The sequence below is a fragment of the Mya arenaria genome, chromosome 1 (assembly GCF_026914265.1).
Source record: "Mya arenaria isolate MELC-2E11 chromosome 1, ASM2691426v1".
Taxonomy (NCBI): domain Eukaryota; kingdom Metazoa; phylum Mollusca; class Bivalvia; order Myida; family Myidae; genus Mya; species Mya arenaria.
This window is the reverse complement of record NC_069122.1, coordinates 23,998,213-24,021,932: the sequence shown is the minus strand read 5'-3', so window position 1 is coordinate 24,021,932 and position 23,720 is coordinate 23,998,213. Positions and strand designations below refer to the sequence as shown.

Genomic DNA, 23,720 nt, shown 5'->3' with positions numbered 1-23,720 from the left:
AATTTCCGCTCAAAAGAAGTACTCTTTAGACGTGTTTTCATTATATGTGTTCTCCACTCCTTTTATGGAAGTGCCGAAGGTGGATTGTACATGTACCTCGGGTATTTCCGTATTGATTTTCTTTGGTTAACGGAGGTCAAACCCCGCCCTAAACATGTACAATTTGCTTGCCGGCATGCACGCGCTTTATATGAACAATGTATGACGAGCTTGAAATGAAGGACATAAGATTTCATAAGGACTATCACAATGACATGGTGCACTACAACAACAAAGGACACATTAAATACTTTCACGCCATCAGGAAACATATTACGTAATTTCACAGATTAATACGAGCTAAAAGCAATTATTGTGATGTTAGTTATAAATATGCTTATTGTTGTAGTAATAGTAGTAGTAGTTCGCAAATGTGCTTATAAAAACACGTAGTTATTAATTTATTGTTGTTATATAGTTGTTATTTATGTTTTCAAATGTGCTTCATTCATTCATTTAAAGATGTAGTAATATCTATTCATGATTGTTAATGTACTTTTAAACTTATTATGAAACATATTTTTGAAATGAATAAATATTGCATTAACTCATATAAAACGTCTCCGTTTTGAATAATAAGCATATTATAAGATATGCTAAGTATATATTACACTTACCGATTCAGTGCTGCTGTGTAGTTGTACTCATCCCCGACACAAGCACACTTTATACAACTTGAGATGACGTTGGTCCCAAGACTTAAGCTTAAGCTTGCTCATTTGACAACATGTACGATGGCACCACAACTTACAATTATCACAATAAATTGAGTCAAGCGCACATGCCTCAAGGCATACACTACACGGAAAGGTTCCCATTTTATGAAAAATAGAGCAGAAATATACAGAAACAATTAATTATCCTTTTAAATATCCAAATATAATAAAACAAAATACACAGAACAAATTAATTATCCGTTTAAATATCAAATAATACGTATATCCAACACTACATGTTCAATTTTAAATATATTTATCAAACTTCTTCATTTTTGGACCAATTCCATTTAAATTTTAAATATAAACCGATGATAATGCCTTTTCAATATTTGTTCAACAAAAAAAAAATTGTTAAAAATAAATGAGTCATGAGTGGATTTCACGTCTGAAAAAGTGGATTTCACTTGTCAAAATGTGGATTTCACTTCGATTTCCGATCTTTTTTCAAAATAGGTCTACAACTTTCTTATTTTTGGATCAATTTGGATAAAATTTGAAATATAAACCCATTATGAAGCCCTTTCAATTATTCGTTCTACAGAAAAATTAATTTTTAAAAATAAATGAGTTGTGAGTGGATTTCACGTCTGAAAAAGTGGATTTCACTTGCCAAAATGTGGATTTCACTTCGATTTCCGAAAAATTGCTCTAACTTCTTTATTTCTTGATATATTTCAATAAAATTTGAAATATAAACCCTTCATTAGGCACTTTCCAAAATGTATACAAAAAATAAAAATTTGTAATTAATAAAACTGAGTTGAGAGTGGATTTCACTTCTCGAAAACTGGATTTCACCTCGATTTCCGATCTATTTTCGAAAAATTCCTCTAACTTCTTCATTTTGTGATCAATTTCAATAAAATTTGAAATATAAACCCTTTATGAGGCACTTTCTAATAAATATACAAAAACAGAAAATTATTTATTAAAATTAATGAGTTGTGAGTGGATTTCACTTCTCGAAAACTGGATTTCACCTAGATTTCCGATCTATTTTCGAAAAATTGCTCTAACTTCTTCATTTTTTGACCAATTTTAATAAAATTTGAAATATAAACCCTTTATGAGGCACTTTCTAATAGATATACAAAAACAGAAAATTATTTATTAAAATAAATGAGTTATGAGTGGATTTCACTTATCGGAATCTGGATTTCACCTCGATTTCCGATCTATTTTTGGAAAAAAATGAAAAATTGCTCTAACTTCTTTATTTTTTGACCAATTTCAATAAAATTTGAAATATAAACCCTTCATGAGGCACTTTCTAATATGTATACAAATAATTTAAATTATTAATTAAAATAACTGAGTTCTGAGTGGATTTCACGTTTTGAGTGGATTTCACGTGAAATCCACTGGATTCCTGTATCACCCCGCACCGTCCCTTGCATACACGTACAAACCGTAAGAGGGCTTGTACAGACAAACGCTTCGCGTTTGTCTTCAAGCCCGTTTAAATATAATGTCAATTTGTAGCATAACTTGCCTTTATATATCTGCATTTTTGGCGAAAAAATGTTTCGATATGTGACATTTTAATATACCAGGTAAATCAACAGGTATATAACTAGTTGTATAACACTTTCCTGTTTCGATATTTGTGTTACTACACGTGTTGTTTTATAATATAAAACTCTTGAAATATTCAAATAAAGTGGGGGGGGGGGGGGTATCAAACTTTGTTAATACTTTTATATAAATGTTATTACATGCTCGTTCTTCAATGTTCATACTAATTTCTGCAAGTTATTACGAAGACAGCAGTAAAAGAAGTCGAAGGGTAGACGTATCTTCTTATTGATAGACATATCTAGGTCGTTTCAATTCTGCATTTCCATTAAGATTCTTAATAAAATGGTTCTTTTATGTCAGAGTTACTTCATAATAGAATCCAAAGTTAGTTTGTTTAATTCTGCAGCTTCAAAAATACCTCCGTCATTTGTTTATATTTTTTCAATAAATAGTGTATACACTTCTCAAATATCTCTGTCATTATGTTATTTTTTATTTTAAGAATAACACTTGATAATTGAATCCATAGTTTGTTTGTTTAATTAATGATACTTGAACCCCGTAATAGGGTCATTAACACCCTTTCCCTATATGTCTATATTGGCTGCGCAACCGCTGCGTTTTCCCTATATGTTTATATTGGCTGCGTTAATCGCTGCGTTTTATACAGACCCGGTTTACATATCAGAAATCAGTACACTTAAGTCCGCTGCAAGTAGATCGCGTAGTAATTTAATTTTGGAGTTAAACTTAATTGACTTAACTCTTAGGAATCTTAATCATGTTTGTACAATATTACACTTTTACTGGCAATCAATTTAAACTTAAATGAACAAATACAATCAGAATATTACATTTAATTAATGATATAATTCTATAATTTACGAACTACAGATGTCATCCGAGGTATTTTTTGATAGAGATGGCCGAGGAATTCCGAATGAATAATATGTTCCAGTCAAAAAAATAGCCTAGAGTACCAGTCTATGCGATAGTGACGTCATTGACTTTGATCAGAGCGGCTGATTGATAGAGACTATAATGGCTGCGCCCAAGTTCAACGTGATACTGGGTTCAGAAACTGGATTTTTGAAAGGAATTAACACTTCAAAAGACATTTGGAGGAATTTCAATGCAATAGAAGTCCCACAAAAATCCAACGAAATAATTTCTCTAAACTGGATTGCAGGATCTGAGTCGAAATTAAGCGTTGGTTCAAGAGACAAACGAGTTGCAATTTTTGACATCGACAATTTCTACTTTAGCGAATATGAACTTTTCAATAGTGGTGACGGCGACTTGAAATCCGCGATGAAAATAGACAAAAAGACATTTGTTGGTTTGGAAACAGGTTCATTATCTGTATGGAGTGACGGTGAAATAGTACAAAGCATCGAGACGGGTATGAATTTGTCATGCATGGCATTGAATGGTAATGGAAACAATATATTAGGGACAGGTGGTAAAGAGTCAGAGCTGAAACTTTGGGACCTTAATAATGATTTAAACCAGCCACGTTTTGAGGCGAAAAATGTACGCAATGACTGGCTTAACTTGCGAGTGCCAGTGTGGGTTACTGGAATTGAATATTTGGACAGCAGTAAAGTTATTACTTGCACAGGTAATTTGTTTATTTTTCTTAGCATGTGTAAGGGTGAATGTAGCATGAACCAACAGGCGAAGCCACACATGAATTTGAATCTCAGCTGTTGTACAGTCTTCGCATAATCATGATTTTAGCACTTTTCTAGTTGGTCTAGTAACCTTTGCTTTCATTGTTATTTAACCATGACCTAGTCCAAATAATTGTACGTTGACGGATTTTTTTAGATTTTTGATATGGCAAATCCTTCACGTACAAATTGTTTAGTATCAAAAGTGGGTAGTTGTTCCGATCAGGATTCCGGGTTAAAGCATATAGCGTCTATATAATATCATAAAAACAAGAAATATTACCAGATAATGTTATTTTACATAATTTCCGTACACAAAAAATAAATATCCAACTTATAATTATGAGTTTGACGGCTTTTCTTCATTTCATTCTGTCAAAACATAACGATATATACATGAAGGGCACCTGCAAGGCTTCAGGGCACAGTTTTAAATCGCTCGGAACATTTCGGCCATGGCCGAGTTGTTACGATTGTATAACGAGGTCTTTCTCGAAGCTTTGTCGGAGGAGGCCGAGTTCTTACGATTGTAACGAGTTGTCCCCCTTCGCATAATTGTTGTCAGTGTCAGTCAACTTTCGTTTTGTTGGAAAGGTAAACAACTTGTTTTAATGCATGAAATGCTTGTTTAGTGCAAAATAACATTTCACTTACATGGTAAAATATGAAAATAACTCTTTATGATCAATTTCAACCATAAAATACTTCACTTAAGAGAATTTCAATATTTTTAAAACACCCCCGTTTTTTGCACATTCCCGTTTAGACGTTAGGGATTGGAAGAATCCCGTATAACACGTCTATTATTTTAGACTAAACCATGACCCATTTATGGAATTATGGACCATGGACATTACGGACCATGGACATTACGGAATAGACATTACTGACCAGATTTGGGGACATAACGGACCAGATTTAGGGACATTACGGGCCAGCTTACGGATTAAGATTTATAATGTTTTTGTTTTTTATTTATTCACTCCATTGTCTCCATTCTTTAATATATACTTGTATATGAGTGCTCAGAATGATATGACACACAGGAATTTGACTCAGTGTTTGGTCAAAAATGATGTATTAAGTCATTATATGACCAAAAACCGACAAAAAGCAACAATTTTTTGTGCTGGTCCTTTCTCTATTGATAGTATAAGTGACCAGGTTTTTGTCCGAAATTGTTGTTTTTTGTAAGTTTTTGGTCATATAATGACTTGATATATCATTTTTGACCAAACACTGAGTCAAATTCCTGTGATATGACACATGCCAATTGTCTTCCATCTAATTGTGAAAAATCCTGTGAAATTCAAATACAGTACACTCCACGCGAAACTACCACTTTCCGTTTTCCTCGGCGGATTTTGGTCATCACGGACACGACATCCAATTTATCCTAATCCGCTTTCCTCGGTGTTTTCACTCGTTCACCCTCGGAGGCTGATCATCGGACCGTATAATTACAATCGCTGTGTTACTCGGGAGTGAAAACCCCGCGCAACTCCAAGGAAACCGATAAGAATCTCCTACTGTACATGTATCTGATTTTGTGTAATTTATTTGAACTGTTCTTTTATTGTGTTGTTTCAATATTTTTCAGACTTACTTGCACATAGTAAGACTCGCAATCCTTTGACAGCGCAAAAATGCAATATATGTCGATGTCCATTTTTGACCCAGTTCTAATTATATCTAACTCATTTGACTTCCAACAGTCCAAGTTTCTTAAGGTTAGGCCATCATTAAAAAAATGTTGGTTTGCAGTGCTCCTACCCACAATTTTTGAGGTGGGTAGGTAGGTAGGGATTTAATTTCTTTAAAAAAAAATTCACAGACAACAAAGGCAAATCTATATATGACACTCAGTCTGATGTAAGGGGCATGCATATTTTAGATAACAGCACTGAGAATTCAACGACAGAACCATTTTATTATTTTTCAGATACATGGATACACTTTAATTCTTTTTAGGAAGTCTTTTAATAATGGGTCTCCCAGAGTCCTTGCAGGGTTTGCAGATTGGCAGTACAACACAGTGGGTCTGTAGAGCATCAACATCCCAGTCTGCCCCAGGTTCCCCGCAGTAGCAGCAGAGATCCTTTAGGCCTGCAACATGCACTGAATTTCTTTCGTGTGAACCTGACATCAGAACGTCAAATGCATTTGCTGGTTCACACAACATAGGTTCACCTGAGCCAGCTTCTACAGGGACATCATTCTTCACATTTATTGTAACATATTTTAAGGAATTGTCAAAGTATTTTTAACGACCTTTTCTTCGCCATTGCTTATAATATTTACATTTACAGAAAATGTGAAATCTTTCGTAATGGAGGCGGCGGAAAGGACCAAACCCGAAATTGGCCCAAGGAAACAAAATGGGACCAAAAAAAACAAAATGGGACCAATTTTTTTTTTTTTATTTAAAAAAAAAAGAAAAAAGGCAACAGCGATAAAAAACGATTGGGTCGGGGCTAATTTCGGTGAGTCAGTCGGAGCAAACCAACATTTTTTAAATGATGGCCTAATGTAAACATTCTGATTGCTAGGTTTATTCAATTAATTTCAATGAACTGTTTTACATTTAGACCTGCAGTTTGATAAAAGAATGCATTTTTCGCAATAACCAACATGCCAGATAACCAAAAGTAGTCTAAATTTAGCACACAATATGTCACTACGAAATTTTCATATCATGTGACTTCCACATTGTCAAAAATGCTAGATTGCGTTTCATACTAATAATTTCTAATTATTAACTATGAAGTTATGGTTTCAATATTTTAAAGCACAATATTCATACTAAGGCCAGAGTTTTTTATTTTTCGTTTTACGGGAAAAATTTTCAAAAATAAGCACCTGAGGAGGAGGGAATAAAAATAAGAAAAAGATGTCGAAAAATGAGCGTCGAGAAAAAAGAATAAAAATAAGATGGATTTTCCATATTGTTTTCTTTTTTTGAATTTTTTTATACAATGCATGTTTTGAAGTTGTGCACACTTGTTTTGTACTCCATACTGCCTGTTGTATAACACAATGTAGTGTTGCGCCACAGCTGTAAGAGGGCATCATTTTAAAAATTACAACTTCTTCAAATATATTTGTAGTGTCCATACTTTCAGAAAGTCCAAAATTTCTCAAGTTAAATACTATCTAAGTTATATATTTCTTCACAAGAATAAATGCCAAAATGTTCCAAGTTTGTAGAAAATAAAATGACAGCCGCAGCATAAATGTTATTCATTTTAAATCTTTGTAAAATTATCAAACATTTCGCAAAAAATCCAAAGTTATTAAAATAATTATAGAAAACTAAAAATGTGGCTTGTCTCAATGAAAACCTAAACAAGAATGCCATCTCCCAGCAATTTCCATGGATTTGGCCATAAACTGGCTGAAAATTGGCCGGGTCGTTTTTTGGCTGGTGTCTAAACAGAGCGGCCCATATTTGGCCAAGAAACGGCCAGAAAACAGCCAACTTTCGACCTGACATTTGGCCGGTGGCCGAGAAATGGCCAACCCGCTGTAGCAGGAACAGCGGCAGCCATATTGGATATATATGAAAAAACAACGTTTAGTGAAAAAATTCCAGACTTCCTAACGCAGATTAAACATATAAACAATTCTCACACAGGACCTAAGTATTTGCAAAAAACTGGTAATCGATTAAATGATGCAACAATAGTCTGTATTATAAAGGCAAAACAAGTTGTCTTTTTCACATGATGATAATTAAATCAATTCTGTATATATATGTGCATGATTTTAATATGTGCTTCTACACTTTTGTAGTGTTTTTAATAGTCACTGAAACTTGCACTGGCAAAACCGGACATCTGGCTCATTGTTTGTGTCTAAAATGTTGATTAATATCATTTTGGGTATATATAATGAGATAAACAACACATCAGAGGAAATTTAATGTCTAATATACAAGAAACAAACAAGGTATGTAACTCAAACTTACCAGATTTCACCGTCGAGTCCAGTTTTTTTAAGTTTCTTAATCAACATACAAACAATCCATTTTAAAATAGGTGACATGAAAAGAGGAGTCAATGCCCTTTAAAAAGGTATGCAATATGTTGGTATAACTTTATTGTCTTTTAGACAAACAAGCCAAATCCAATGTCACATTCTCGTCTTTTCCTGCACAGTGATTTGGTGGGAATGAGCTGAATTTTGACCTTTACAAAATTTAGTGAATTTTGACCTTTACAAAATCACGAATTTTCTAAATAGAGTACTTTATTTAGACAATTCGGGATAGACAATTCGAGATTTTCTGACTTTTTAAAAGTGCAGTAATTCATAGTTATTTATGCTAGATAGCTGGTAGGAGTGGCCCCTTTGATGAATCTGAAGAAAAAAATATATATTTTATGTTATTTTAGGTTAAATGTCACTAAATTTTGTAAAGGTCAAAATTCAGCTCATTCCCACCAAATCACTGTGTTTTTTTGTAGTCAGAAACTGTACAGCAAATTCCAATTTTCAGTGTGTCCCCGTGTTAACAGGTCTACACACAGAAATATTTAAGTGATTTTATGCTTCGATGTAAAGAAAAAAAAATCCATTCCGATGTCACAAAAAAACTCCACAATTTTATTAACAACAGTATCAGTCTTCAAACTTAATCCACTTTAAAATTTCGTAAAAGGCAGCCATATTCCTTACAAGCGCTTAGATAATGATATTATGCAAGTTTCAAGTTTTATTTTCATCATGGCATATAATATGCATATGACATCACAAAACAAGGAAACATATTTCAGTTAACTTTATAAGCAATAATCGCCGGCTTCCGCCATCTTGGAAACTGTGCGTGATAATTTTTTTATGTTGTGAAATTAGCGTTAGGTTAAATAACACTAAATTTTATTTTCTATCGGAGATCGAAGAAACGGGCGGTGGAAAAAAATAAAAATTAAGTTAGGAATTTGAATCTTTTTCTTTTTTGGGTTTTGCAATATTTAGGTACGGCGCTCCCGTAAAACGAAAAATAAAAAAACTCTGGCCTAACACTGTAACTTTCATAAAATAGTACAATTGAAAGCTGAATTATATTCATTTAGAGTAAGAAATAGATTACCACAATATCTTCATACAGATGAAGATTAAATCAGCATTTTTTTAAACCACAGTACATGAGTTACCTTCACACTTTTTTAACGTCATAATTAACAATGCAATTTAGATATTATCTGGAATGCGGAAAAACAACTGATGTGTATCACAAAAGAAATAGTGACAGGAAAAATATTCACACTTTAAAAACATGGTACTCAACACTTGCATATTACTCCAATCCAATTTAGTTCTCAACAACACAAAAGCTGTATGACGTAATTATGGTAAACAAACAGCACGTGGTGTTATATCTTAAATGTGTGCGGACATCAATAGGCAATTAACAAATATTAGTTGAAAGGTAAATTAATAACCGAACAAGATAAAGATGTATTGTTTTATTGAATATGTATTCTTTCTTTACAAGAAAATTGATTTTTATAAACGAAATAACTGCAAATGTAATTATTTATTTTCAATAGTAGTAATGTAGTAGCAAAGCATACAACCCGGAGTTCCGCTTTGAGGCCAATAAAACAACACGATCACCGGCGATACTGGCAATAAAACCCTTGGCGGAAAACGAGCAACTGATGTCCGCGATAAATTAAAAAACCCTCTAAGTGACCGAGGAAAGAGGTAGTTCTGCGTGGAGTGTACTGTAGATCAATTGTTAGAATGTAAATTTCCAATAGGTGTTAAAGACCAATGTACCCACAGTAAATAAGTCTATAGTATAATTACTTTTCATAAAATAAATTATGTAAAATAATTATGTGAATAATGAACGAAATTTGAAAGATTGGCAGTTAAATCAGATAAAAGAAACAAAACAAATAATTTCCCAAAATCAATCGAGCACATATAAGAACATATAAATCTACACATGATTCACGAATGTAATACAATAACAATATATAGCACATACAACAGTGCCCATACCGTCTCGCACATGCTTTCAAACGACTGCTAGTGGACAGTTCGTTTGCAGAATACTCTGCCCAAAGCTTCATGAGTCTGCCTTGTGTCAAGGTCGAATACCTTGCGCTAGTAGCGGCACAGCTTCCGTTCCTTTACTAGCTTGCACAGAATGGTAATTGTACTACTGTAGGCAGTCTGAAATAGCACCAAAATCAATTATTATTATTAGTGGTAGTGATAGTGTTAGTAGTTAGTAGTAGTTAGTAGTAGTTAGTTAGTAGTAGTTAGTTAGTAGTAGTTAGTTAGTAGTAGTTAGTTAGTAGTTAGTAGTACCCGTGCCAAAAAGCTTTGCTAAAGCGTCGCAAAACGAAGCTAAAAGCTTCGCAAAACGATGCTAAAAGCATCGCAAAACGATGCGGTATTGGCCAAAAAAAAGAAGCTTTAGCGAAGCTTTCGATTTGTTAAAAGCGCAGCATTTTGGACAAAAAAGCGCAGATCCTCGCAAAAGCTGTGTTTTTTGTTCACAATAGCTGTGTTTTTTGTTTGAAAAAGCGCAGCTTTTGCAAAGCTTCTTCCTTTTTAGTTTGAAATAGCGAAGCTTTTGCGAAGCTTTGTGCGGTATTGGCCAAACAGCGCAGCTATTCGCAAAAGCTGCGCTTTTTGCTTGAAATAGCGAAGCTTTGTGCGATATTGGCCAAAAAGCGCAGCTATTCGCAAAAGCTGCGCTTTTTGCTTGAAATAGCGAAGCTTTGTGCGGTATTGGCCAAAAAGCGCAGCTATTCACAAAAGCTGCGCTTTTTGCTTGAAATAGCTAAGCTTTTGCGAAGCTTTGTGCGGTATTGGCCAAAGCTGCGCTTTTTGAGCCAATACAGCAAAAAACGCAGCTCTTCTCAAAAGCTGCCTTTTTTCCTCCAACCCTCTTAGTACTATAGGGGATAGAAAGCCTCAGACTGGTGTAACAAAAAACTTTTAATAAAATATATATCATATATACATCAATGCCAAGTTTACCACTAGTTCCCACATGATATGAATAAATATCCCATTGATACCTGTGTATAAACTAAAAATACCCAATAAAGAATAAAAACGTAACATTATGACCTTTTATTGCTGTATTAAAATGTGAAATTGTTGAATATCAATTTATTTTCACTGATACTTTATTCTCTATTAAACCACATGAAAGCATATTCTAAATGTTTGAAATCAATATTTAGACTTAATATTGTTTATTTTTGTTTAGATCTTCTAATTATTTACACCATTAGTTGGTGTAGAGGCATACCTTTCAGTATGATACCTAAAGTGTAAACTATTTTTTTTAAACTGTCAACTACATAGTAAAATGACTTTTTCTGAGGTACGGATAATATCCCCCCCGGATGATTGCCCCCCCAGACATTAGCCCCCAGGACCATAGCCCTCCCGGAAGATAGCCCCCCCCCCCCCCCCGTCTTAGTGAAAAAACCGACGATATCCCCCCCAATATTAAAATGCATAATATAACCAGTTTATTTAAGCAAATTTGCAAAACAATGATTTTTATTATAAAATGAAACAACCCAAAGGCATAAATCAATGAAAAAAAAATCATGAATAGTGAAAAATAAACGGAAAAAGCATGTGATTTTACAATGAAACATTTATTATTTTAAAAGTTAATTGTTTTCTCTGTTATTTGTTGACTAAGCACTTATTTAATAATCTTTGATCAGTAAGTTCTCACCTTTAATTATTATTTGCATTGACCTTTAATTATTTAATAGGGTGATAATCCTTAATGCGATAATGACATTATATGTTTTATTTCTTTTGAAGATGTTTTATATGTAAAGTCATTTATATATATGCAGGGGGGCTATTGTCTGGGGGGGGCTATTGTCTGGGAGGGCTATCATCCGGGGGGGATATGGTCCTAGGGGCTAATGTCTGGGGGGGGGGGCAATCATCCGGGGGGGGGGGATATCATCCTACACTCACTTTTTCCATACTCTGCCTTATATTGCCTTTTTGTTAAATTTAGAGGTTCCTAACAGCTCTGTTTATTACACAGTGTGAACTACCAGATTGTTAATTAATACTTAACATAATTGATCAATCAAATTTTCAATATCTGGTAGGCCATCTGGCAGATGGCAGTTTTATTACCCAACAACACTTGATTCTTATCAGATGTACATTTAATGGAAAAACATTCTGCAAATTTTGATAGATATTCTGTTCAATCCATAGGGTAAAAACCAGAAATCAATGAGTTTTAAAACTATATCTTATAAATTTCATTGTTTTTTTATGAGCTGGATATCATTTTGAAATATAAGTCCAACATGTTGAAGAAAATAATCACTGAGGTTATTAAGTAATTGATAAACAACTAAAATAAGTATAAGATCAGAATATTATAAGAACTCACCAGTATTGCATGTCATCTTTTACAAAACATCAAATGATTGGATTGTCATATTCCAAATCATGGTCCATGTTCATCTGATCTTATGATAGTTATATCATAAATTTAATATCATTAATTTATCCCTTTAATTGTCAATGGTTATTATTTGTGTAAATTCCTTTAAAAACATCCAACCCTTCCTGCTGAAATCCCAACAAAATGGCCGCCCCTATTTCAAATTTGGTTCTGAGATTCTGATTGGTTGTTGTACAAATATGGCTTATCATGGGAATGGCTTATGAAAAAAGCATTAAGATCTATGATGATAACATGTATAGAAATTAAAGTAATATGAATTCTGTGAATATTCAGTTGATTAATAACTGTTTATTTTGTAAGTGTTAATTATTTTGCATAATATTATAAAATATCCTTTTTTTATTTTGAATTATTTATTGATAATTCATTTATTCATCCATTCATTTAAAAGTAACTAATTGAGTAAATTAATTAATCAATTTATAAAATAATTAATTATAAATTTATTAATTTATTTATTCATTCATTCATTCAATTATTTATTCAAATCTTCATTCGTTCGTTCATTCATTCATTCATTCATTCATTCATTCATTCATTCATTCATTCATTCATTCATTCATTCATTCATTCATTCATTCATTCATTCATTCATTATTCATTCAATTATAATTCATTCATTCAATCTCTAATCAATCAACCAACCAATCAATCAATCCACCAGTTAATCAATCAATACATCAGTAAATCAATCAAACGTTCACATTTATTCATCATTCATTCATTTATGCAATTAATCAATCAATCAACCAATCAATCAATCAATCATTCATCCATGTATTATTTTATTTTTGGATTCAACCCTTTTTTATCCATGTTTCATTCATTCATCAAGAGATTGAATACTTAATTCAATCAGGAATAGAATGTATGAATTTGATGAATGACAGAATATTTTTTTTATGTTATTGTGGATTTACACATGGATACACTAAAACAATTAAATTACTGCTGATAAAAGAAATTCTTAACTTGAACATGAATAATTAGGATGAAATGCAGAATTTTTAAAAGAAAAAATTCTTCAGCTATAATAATACACTTAATACGCAAAAAAGTGCACCTACAAAGCAAAAGATCAAAAAAAATAAGCTTCGTCTTTTCTTTTAAAGCTTCGTCTTTGGTTAAAAAGCTTCGTCTTTTCCAATTAATATTGGCCATCTTAAATTTCAAAAAGACGAAGCTTTTATATTAAAGACGAAGCTTTTATATTAAAGACGAAGCTTTTGTTTAAGGAAAATATGGCTTAAACAAAAAGACGAAGCTTTTTTTCAAAAGACGAAGGTTTAGCGAAGCTTTTTTACTAAAAGCGAACCTTTCATACTAAAAGCTAACCTTTCATACAAAAAGGGAACCTTTCATGAAAAAAACGCAGCTTTTGCGAAGCTTTTGAAAAAAGCGAAGAAAAAGCACAGCTTTTGCGAAGCTTTTAAAAAACGCAGCTTTTGAAAAAAAGCGCAGCTTTAGTGAAGAAAAAGCTTCGCTAAAGCTGCGCTTTTTATGAAGTTTCATTTTTATTTGGTACAGGTAGTAGTTAGTAGTAGTAGTAGTAGTATCGTCATTTAAAGCTAAATGGATGTGTATTATTTAAAAAATTATAGCATCTTTTATATATTTTACCTGCAGTCCACACTCTTGGGCCTTTCTCCATAGGGCCTGGCCGAAATGGAAGGCACAGCCCCGTATGTCTGAATCGTAGAAGATGTTTCTTAGCCCCTGCCAGATACTGGCTTGAAATCAGTCACAAATCAGGGTTCAAGAATTAGTTGAAATGGGCCCGTAATTATCGGCGGTATGTCACCAAAGAAACAAACATAATACTGACAACCTTTAATTGGCTATCATGAAAGTATGAAAACCCATTGTGATGGCGCACTTTCACTGAACCATTCAATTAAAACAGATGTAACGGAAAAGAAACAAATATGACAATCCAAAGTTTATTTCAGAAAAGAAATCGATCACCTATAACAACATATAAATATTCACATTCTCAAATATACATAAGTTGTATGTAAAATTATAAATCATTGTCCATAATGACCTCAAATATTGCATTTTATAAAGTTTGTTCTAAAACAAACTGTGAGATATATATAGTTCATGGTCCGTAATCTCCCGAAATATGGTACATTATGAAGTTTAAACAAACAGCTTATAAGTTTTGTATTATGTAATGATTTACTATGAAATGTAAAATGCATATAGATTGTTGAATAAAAAAAAAAAAGTTTGAGGGAAAAAAAAAAAAACAAACTAGCTATGGTTCCAAAGTCACTCGTGGCTTCACTATCATGTGACTATGAAGAGGTATTAAAACTGCGCTTATTTGTTATTTAACATACGTTGTGCGAGACTGCGCAAATATGAATAAACATTACTAAACGATAATAGTTTTATATCTATCAACAATTAACCGAATTATCAACCCGACCTACCCAGATTAGATGCACAGAAATCGTAAATTACCCGAAAAAGACGCAGCATAAATTTGTAATATTAATTGGAACGGTTTCCATGTCAATTAGCAGCACTCAAACTCAATGACGTGATAACTCTGCCCATTATGCAAATTAACTGATACCTTCAGCTTTTTCGCTTAGGCCACACCAAATTAATGTTTAGTTCCTCAGATTTTTGCCAAAAAAATTGGAGCGAAGAGCGAAAAATATATTTTTCCTTTAAATAATTGCCCTTTTACCCATTTTAATGCCATCTAGAACTGAACCTCTAATGGACATAGTTTTACATACTCGATAGCGCCACCACTAGGGCAACAGCGCCACCACTTTTATAAATATGTGCATTTTTCCTTTTTAAAAAGTGCTTATCAGTTTTGTTGTGTTCCGGCATAAGTACTATACATAACAGTTATGTTTGCATGCGTGAGAATGTTCTTACGGGGTGTGTAAGCACCGAAATGTACAATTGCTATGCAATCAGATCACAAAATATGCACAAGTCCGATTCGGGAGGAAAGCACCTGACAACACAGTTTGCACAATATTGAAACGAAATAGTAAACAGCCTACAGTAGAAGTGTTCTTACACGGTACCACATTCTCCGATTTTCGAAATATGTCAGTAAAATGAAATTATCAAATAAAATATAAATCATACTCACGTTTGTTCATGTAAACATAGGGCACAGCTCCACCACGGAAGTGTCGACAGCTCTTTTTCTTTGCACCACCGTAAAGTGGTGGAGCTGGCGTTTACAGGCCGTGTAGATGTAGTCCAGTGTTCCTGATTATGAGTCTTAAATAGCAGGTTGTGGCACCCTGCTGTCCTTTTTCAGCGGTCTTCTGCCTTTTTACCAAACTCTTAGAACTGTGCCCTTTTGTTTGACAGAGCAAAATTTCAGAAATTTAAGTATAAAAGATATGCATAATTTTGACACTTATTAAAGTAAAGATAACAGCTAATGTGTTCATAGCAAACTTATGATTACTGTAGTATTGAAAGTAGTTACTACACATACACAATAAGAATTGAACAATGCCGGTTGTAATTACTGTATGCCCCATTAAGGGTCTTTCAATGCGCATCAAAATTGCCCTTTAATGGCCTAGCACCCTACCCTTTTCAAATACTGATTGGAGCACAGGTCTACTATCAAGTTATATCGATCAATTTTTATGCCCCCTTTTGAAAAAAGTGGGGTATATTGTTTTGCACATGTCGGTCGGTCGGTCGGTCGGTCGGTCGGTCGGTCGGTCTGTCTGTCGGTCGGTCGGAATACCAAATGGTTTCCGATCAATAACTTGAGAACGCTTTGACCGAGGGACCTCATACTTGGTATGTGTATTGGTCATCACCAGCAGATGAACCCTATTGATTTTGAGGTCAGTGGGTCAAAGGTCAAGGTCAGTGTGACCTTTACATGAAAAACGGTTTCCGATCAATAACTTGAGAACGCTTTGACCCAGGAACCTCATACTTGGTAGGTGTATTGGTCATGACCAGCAGATGAACCCTATTGATTTTGAGGTCAGTGGGTCAAAGGTCAAGGTCAGTGTGACCTTAACATGAAAAACGGTTTCCGATCTGTCGGTCGGTCGGAATACCAAATGGTTTCCGATCAATAACTTGAGAACGCTTTGACCGAGGGACCTCATACTTGGTATGTGTATTGGTCATCACCAGCAGATGAACCCTATTGATTTTCAGGTCAGTGGGTCAAAGGTCAAGGTCAGTGTGACCTTTACATGAAAAACGGTTTCCGATCAATAACTTGAGAACGCTTTGACCCAGGAACCTCATACTTGGTAGGTGTATTGGTCATGACCAGCAGATGAACCCTATTGATTTTGAGGTCAGTGGGTCAAAGGTCAAGGTCAGTGTGACCTTAACATGAAAAACGGTTTCCGATCAATAACTTGAGAACGCTTTGACCCAGGGACCTCATACTAGGTAGGCTTATTGGTCATGACCAGCAGATGAACCCTATTGATTTTGAGGTCAGTGGGTCAAAGGTCAAGGTCAGTGTGACTGTAAGCTGAAAAAAGGTTTTCTGATTGTCCATATTTTATTTAAGTGTTTTATTTAAGTGTCCAAATCCTACTAACAATTTGGCTCCCAAGGGGGCATAAATGTTTCACTAACATCTCTTGTTTTCTCTTACTTGAGATTTTTTTAGAATGAAAAGTGGATTGAAGATCTGATTTTGACTCTTGAAAATCAGATTTCAAGAGTCATTGACTCTTAGGTTTTAGACCCTGTTGAAAGCCCTGACGTTCACTAAAATGTACATAAAATGTTTGGTCCTGCAAAAACTGGTCCAGTCCTGCAATGTAGACTGCATTGCAGGACCTCGTGTCCTGCAATGAGATAGTGACTTTCATACAGACTGATATACTGTTAAGTAAAAGTCAGCATTCACCGTTCTTCCCTCTTTGACTCTGTGCTGAAGGATCATCCCGTAGCGATCCATGAAGAAGATGAAGATTTCTTTTCTGCAGCTTCTTTGCCCCCAAGCTTTTTTTGGTGGAGGTGTTCTTGGTTTTTTCCACACCGACGATAAGACCTTCATCTCTGGATCATAGTGATGGAGCCAAGTTTCGTCAGTTGTTACTATCCTATCAAGGAATTTGTCACCTTTGGCTGAGTACTGATCCAAGAATGCAGCTGAACACCTTGCACACGTCTACTTTTCTTTGTCCGACAGCAACTTCGGGACCCAGTGCGCACTGACTTTCGACATACCTAACTCTTTTCTGATAATAGCCCTCACTTTTTCTCGAACACTAGGAATCACAATCGAAGACCTACCTTCTCTCTTATTGTCTTCAATCAATTTTCAATCAAGTATCGCTCCTTTTCATCTTTGAAATCGTTTCAGCTGATGTCATTCCCATTCCGACACCAAATTTAATGACGCTCCGTAATTCAACGTCTCCAGTTGACGTCATGACTCAGGTTTGGTTCCGTGACTGTTCAAACAAACGAAAAGTTGCATTTTTCAAACCGATGTAGGAAACAATGATGAATTTTACAGAAATGATGTCATGACATTAACATTAAACTTGCAAGATTAATGCGGATTATTGACGATAAGAACCAGTGTACAAATTGCATTACTTAACCCTTAGGCTGCTGATGGCGATTTTAAAGGCTTTGCAAACAGCTTGGAACCAGACCAGACGCCGAGTAACTCGGCGTCTGGTCAGGTTCGAAGCTGTTTGCCACTCAGTCAATATATCCCCAAAGTTTCAAGTAAATTGAAAGAAATTTAGAATAAACCAGACAACATTTTTGAGCAGACGACAATTTACCCAGCATGCAAAGGGTTAAGGTGAATGAATAATAACAGGTTTACACGTTTCGGCATGCGCCGACTAGGGCCTGATGCATTGCCAATGATACCAATTATTGTTGTTATAGTTTGCCTCATATTTTATCTCTAAATAGATTGATCTTGTGGACAGTTTCAGATGTATTGGAATAAAAATGTTATGAACAATTTACACAAACTTAGCGATCACCCCTCGTAGATCTTTATCTCCTGGAGAAATCACTTGACCTACAATGTCAGGGTTCTCAATAAGTTTCGGTTGAACTGTCTTAAATAGTAAAGTAACCGACCAGCTTCTACTTATTCTACTTAAAATTCATTTATTTTTCCAAATTTGAACCGGCCCAATTGCCATTTGAACAGTCCATTTTGGCTGGCAACCGGTTCTTATTGAGAGCACTGAATGTAGTAGGTTGTGAATGTTTACGCGACAGACTTGGAAACATATCAACTCTGTCGATGGTTGAGTAGGTTATGTCAAAGACTGTTTGTAGATCAGCACGGGATGGTCTGTCACATATATCAGCTTTTTTGCTCAAACCAGTGGCCTGAAACTTCAATGTCACACTTAACATTTCAATTGAGGGCATTCTGTGGTTCCTGTGACAGCTTTTGTTATTATCCCCCGCCGAATCAAAGATTTCGGGAGGGGGATATTGTTTTGGTGTTGTCCTTCCGTCATTCCGTCCTTCCGTCCGTCCGGTACCATATCTTGGTAAGCATTGATCAGAAAATGTTCAAACTTGGTCATAATGTTCCCCTTGATCATATCTCGACCACTTTTAAAAGTGGATCACATGGGGTCAAAAACTAGGTCACTAGGTCCAATCTTAGAAAAATCTTCGGAACATACTAGAGGCATTAAACATGGTCAAATATTCATGAAACTTTGTCAGAATGTATTCCTTGATGAACTCTTGGTCGTAAATAAAACTGGGTCACATATGATCGAAAATTAGGTCACTAGGTCAAATCTTAAAAAAATCTTGTCCAGAACCATATCATGGTAATGATTGGTCAATTTATGTGTGCAAAATTGGTCATGATGTACTTCTTGAAGAAATATGGACCACCCAAAAAATTGGGTCACATGGGGTCGAAAACTAGGTCAGTAGGTCAAATCTTAGAAAAATCTTTGGAACATACTAGAGGCATTATACATGGTCAAATATTCATGAAACTTAAGCAGAATGTTTTCCTTGATGAACTCTTGGTCGTAAATAAAACTGGGTCACATATGATCATAAATGAGGTCACAATGTTAAATCTTAGAAAAATCTTGTCCGGAACCATATCATGGTAATGATTGGTCAAGTTATGTTCAAAATTGGTCATGATGTAAACCTTGATGAAATATAAATCACTTAAAAAAGTGGGTCACATGCGGTCAAAAACTAGGTTAGTAGGTCAAATCTTAGAAAAATCTTTTAAACATACTTGAGGCATTATACATGGTCAAATATTTATAAAACTTAATCAGAATGTTTTCCTTGATGAAATCTTGGACTTATTCAAAACTGGGTCACATATGATTGAAAATTAGGTCACAATGTCAAATCTTAATTTTTTTTGTCCGGAATGGAAATGATTGGGGGGATTATGTTCAAACTTGGTCATGATGTTCCCCTTGATGAAATATGGACTGCTTGTAAAAGTTGGGCATATGGGGTCAAAAATTAGGTCACTAGGTCAAATTTTAGAAAAATCTTTGAAACACATTAGAGGCAATATGTATGGTCTTATATTCATGAAACTTGATCAGAATGTTTTCCTTGGTGAACTCTTGGACATGTTTTAAACTGGGTCACATGTGATTAGAAATTAGGTCACTGGGTCAAATCTTTGAAAAATCTTGTCCAAAACTATTTTATGGTGGTGATTGGTCTGATGAAGTTCAAACATGGTCAGAATGTTCTTTTAGGTTGAATTTCGACTGTGTTTTTAAAGTGGGTGAAAGGGTAAAAAAGTAGGTCACTAGGTCATATCTTACAGAAATCTTTGGAATACTCTAGAGGCAATACATCTGCTCTATTTTCCATGAAACTTAATCAGAATGCCTCGATGAAATCTTGGAATAGTTTGAAACTAGTACGTCATGTGGGGTCAAAAATGAGGTCACTGAGTCAAATCTTAAAAATATCTTGTGGACACTCTAGAAGCCCTTTTTTGCATATATCTGGACCAATCTTCATGAACCTTGATCAGAATATTTGCCTTGATGAAATCTTATATTAGTTTGGAACTGGGTAACATGGAGTCATAAACTAGGTTTCTTTGTCAATGCTAAATGTTTCTTTGTCAATTCTAAATGTTACATTATATACAATATTTTTATTTTTTTTCAAACAGTTGCAATCAAACTCAAACTCATATATATATATATATATATTTCATCAACAATTGATTTTCATTCCTTGACTTAGCCCAATCAGGCAGGGGATATCAATTAAACGAATTTGCTTGTTATTATTGTTATTGTATTTTTTTCAAATTTTAATTTATATTTAAAGTACTATAGCGGATTGCTTCTCTAACGGTGACCAAACATGCAAACTGGTGATGGTTAGCGCAAACATGTATTACAAAGGTTTATCGGGTGGGCACATGCAAGTTTGCATCAGTGTTTTTTCCTCCATTTTGAGAATGGGACCGCACCTCTCTGACTGGAAAAATGCTTCATTTTGACTAAAATTGGAATTCCCAGTTTTAGTCAAAATGAGGAATTTTACCTAGAAATGAACAATAATGTTTTAAAACGTATATAGAAAAACGCTTAAGACTCAAATTGGTCAGAAAATATCACTGCACTTCTTGGACAAAATAATCTGTGCCCTCACAAAATATCACATGACGATAGTATATTATACATTGTGTAAAATATATGACTAATTAAAATGAGTAACTTGAACAGCTTGTCTTGAATACTTATTATGTTTCAATAATTCAGACATCTTTAATGGATAGGTTTATTTAGTCAAAGGACATTAAGTGAAAAATATACTGCATGATAAGAATATCAGCACATCTCTCAATCATCAAACATATTTTATAATTAAAAACTTATAAAATACCCATTCAGAAAATTATGAGAATGGTACTAGTACGGTACTACCTATACATTAAAAATATAGTTCAGGAAAATCCTTATGATAAAGCTAGTGATTGTCTGGTTGGTTCGGTGGTGCTTTATAGGTTTATTTAGTGCAAAGGATATTAAGTGAATATATACTGCAGTGACCTTGAGGGGGAAAATATTCCAATAATAGCTTCTGAACCCTTGCACTCAGGAATTACATGCTTGGTATGCCCGTTGATCATGACTAGCAGATCACCCCTATTGATTTGTGATCAGTAGGTCAAAGGTCAAGGTCACCATGACCTTATGGTGAAAAAAAATAATTTAAGAATGCTTGCACCTAGAAAAATTATACTTGGTATGCAAGATTGTCATGACTAGTTGACCCCTATTGATATAGGGATTAGTAGGTTAAAGGGCAAGGTTGCAGTGACTGTGAGGTAAAAAAGGGGTTTCCATTTAATAACTAAAGTATGCTTGCACCCAGAAATTTCATACATAGTAGGCCAGTTGGTCATGGCCAGAAGATGACCCTTATCAATTTTCAGGCCAGTAAGCTCAAGGTCAAGGTGACATTGAGGTAAAATAATGGTTTCTGTTGAATAAATCAATAATGCTTTGGCCCAAGAACTTAATATTTTGTTTGCTAGTTGGTCTTGATGTTGATTTTGAGGTCAGAAAGTCATGGGTCACAGTGACCTTCAGGTGAAAAACAATTTGTTGGTCAGTATGTTTCACTTCTTTCCGCTCAATAACTAATGAATACTTGGACCCATGAACTTCATACTTGGACTCTGGAACTTTATGCAGGTTGGTCATGACCAGTAGATGACCCCTATGTTTGTTTGTCCCCAGTCCAAAAGTACAAAGTTCATGTCCATCATTTATTTTTTCTCACTTACGACCACACAATGGGGGAGACAAACGCTTTTTCAAAAAGCTATCTGTTTCAAATATTTAAGTCAGTTGAAGTTTTATTAAGACTTTTTTTAAATCATGCTCTTTTCTTTCAGGACATCACCAAGTGCGTGTGTATGATCCTTCAGTTCAGAGAAGGCCCGTTCTGGACATGACTTGGGATGAGTACCCACTCACAGCCATGTCTCTCTACCATGACAACCAAGTCATAGTTGGAAACACACAGGGAAATATGGCTCTCCTAGACCTCAGAAAGGGAAAATTAATACATCAGTTTAAAGGTTTTGCGGGTTCTATTAGGTCATTGAAGTGCAACAGTTCACAATCAGTGGTTGCATCTTGTGGTTTGGATAGGTTTTTAAGGCTGCATGATGTAAACACAAAGCAGTTGCTGTATAAGAAATATATGAAATCAAGATTGAACTGTTTGCTAATGACGAAACAGAACTGGAAAGATTTTGGTGATGAAGAAGTGCAGGATGGTGTACCAGTTGACGCTGATAGCAGCAAACAGGCTGACAACGATGATGACATCTGGGATCACATGGAAGTGGTGAAAACCAGAACTGTTAAAAGACATTTAAAAGACGAAGGAGAAAACTTCAAGCAAAATAAATACAAGAAATCAACAAAGAAAATGTAAATTGAGTTCATTGAGTGAAGTAACTGACAAAAGTTTTAGTTAATCGATTAAAGCTACACTCTCACAGACTCACCGTTTGATAACTTGTTTATTTTTGTCTTGGAATGTGTGTTTTTCATATTTAACAGTTAAGAAAAATAAAATTTTCGGCAATTTCCAAACATTTGAGAGCTATTCTATTGCAAGTTATATAACATGACTGAATTAAAGTTATTGATGCCAAAATAAGCAGATTCTGCGACAATGTTTTAAAAAAAAAAGAGTCAATTTGTTAGAGTGCAACTTTAAAAGAAATGAAGGAGTAAACAAAATCTGATATTTATCAAGTTAGCCTAACAAACTATGTAGCAAGAGGAAGACTGTACTGTACAGAATCTAAACTATGTGGCAACACAAAAGATACTGCACAGAATTTTAACTTTGTAGCACCATTTAAGATACAGTACAGAATGTAAACTTTTGGCAAAACTAAGGCCACAATTCATAAATAGGTTGTTTGATTTTTTGTGTTTGTTCACTTCCTTAGCCCTTAAAACCCTAATAAAATACAAAATAATATGATATCCTGAGAGCCTTAAAAACTTTCCAGTTAAAGGTATATTTTGAAAGTCAGTCGAGAAATGCCAAACAAACTTTTTGAGGCCTTAAATGAACGAATTGTGTGTTTTTAGCTCGACTATTCGAAGAATAAGGAGGGCTATATTACTCGTCCCAGCGTCAGCGTCGCCGTCCGGTTCAAGTTTTAGGGCAAGTAGGGATTTTCACTTATAAGTCCAATACCCTTCATTTAATTGACTTAATTCTTCACACAGTTGTTCAGGGCCATCACATAATGAGGTTAGGTAACTCCATATT

The 23,720-nt window shown here is 34.5% G+C and overlaps 1 protein-coding gene across 1 annotated transcript; it reads left to right on the top strand.

Moving 5' to 3' along the window:
* The first annotated feature begins 3,092 nt into the window (after positions 1-3,092).
* On the top strand, positions 3,093-23,367 carry LOC128232836 (WD repeat-containing protein 74-like). Its single transcript, XM_052946604.1, has 2 exons — positions 3,093-3,897; positions 22,318-23,367. Exons 1-2 carry the CDS (start codon positions 3,318-3,320, stop codon positions 22,863-22,865), a joined length of 1,128 nt encoding a protein of 375 aa, XP_052802564.1. The 5' UTR covers positions 3,093-3,317; the 3' UTR covers positions 22,866-23,367.
* Positions 23,368-23,720: the final 353 nt, after the last annotated feature.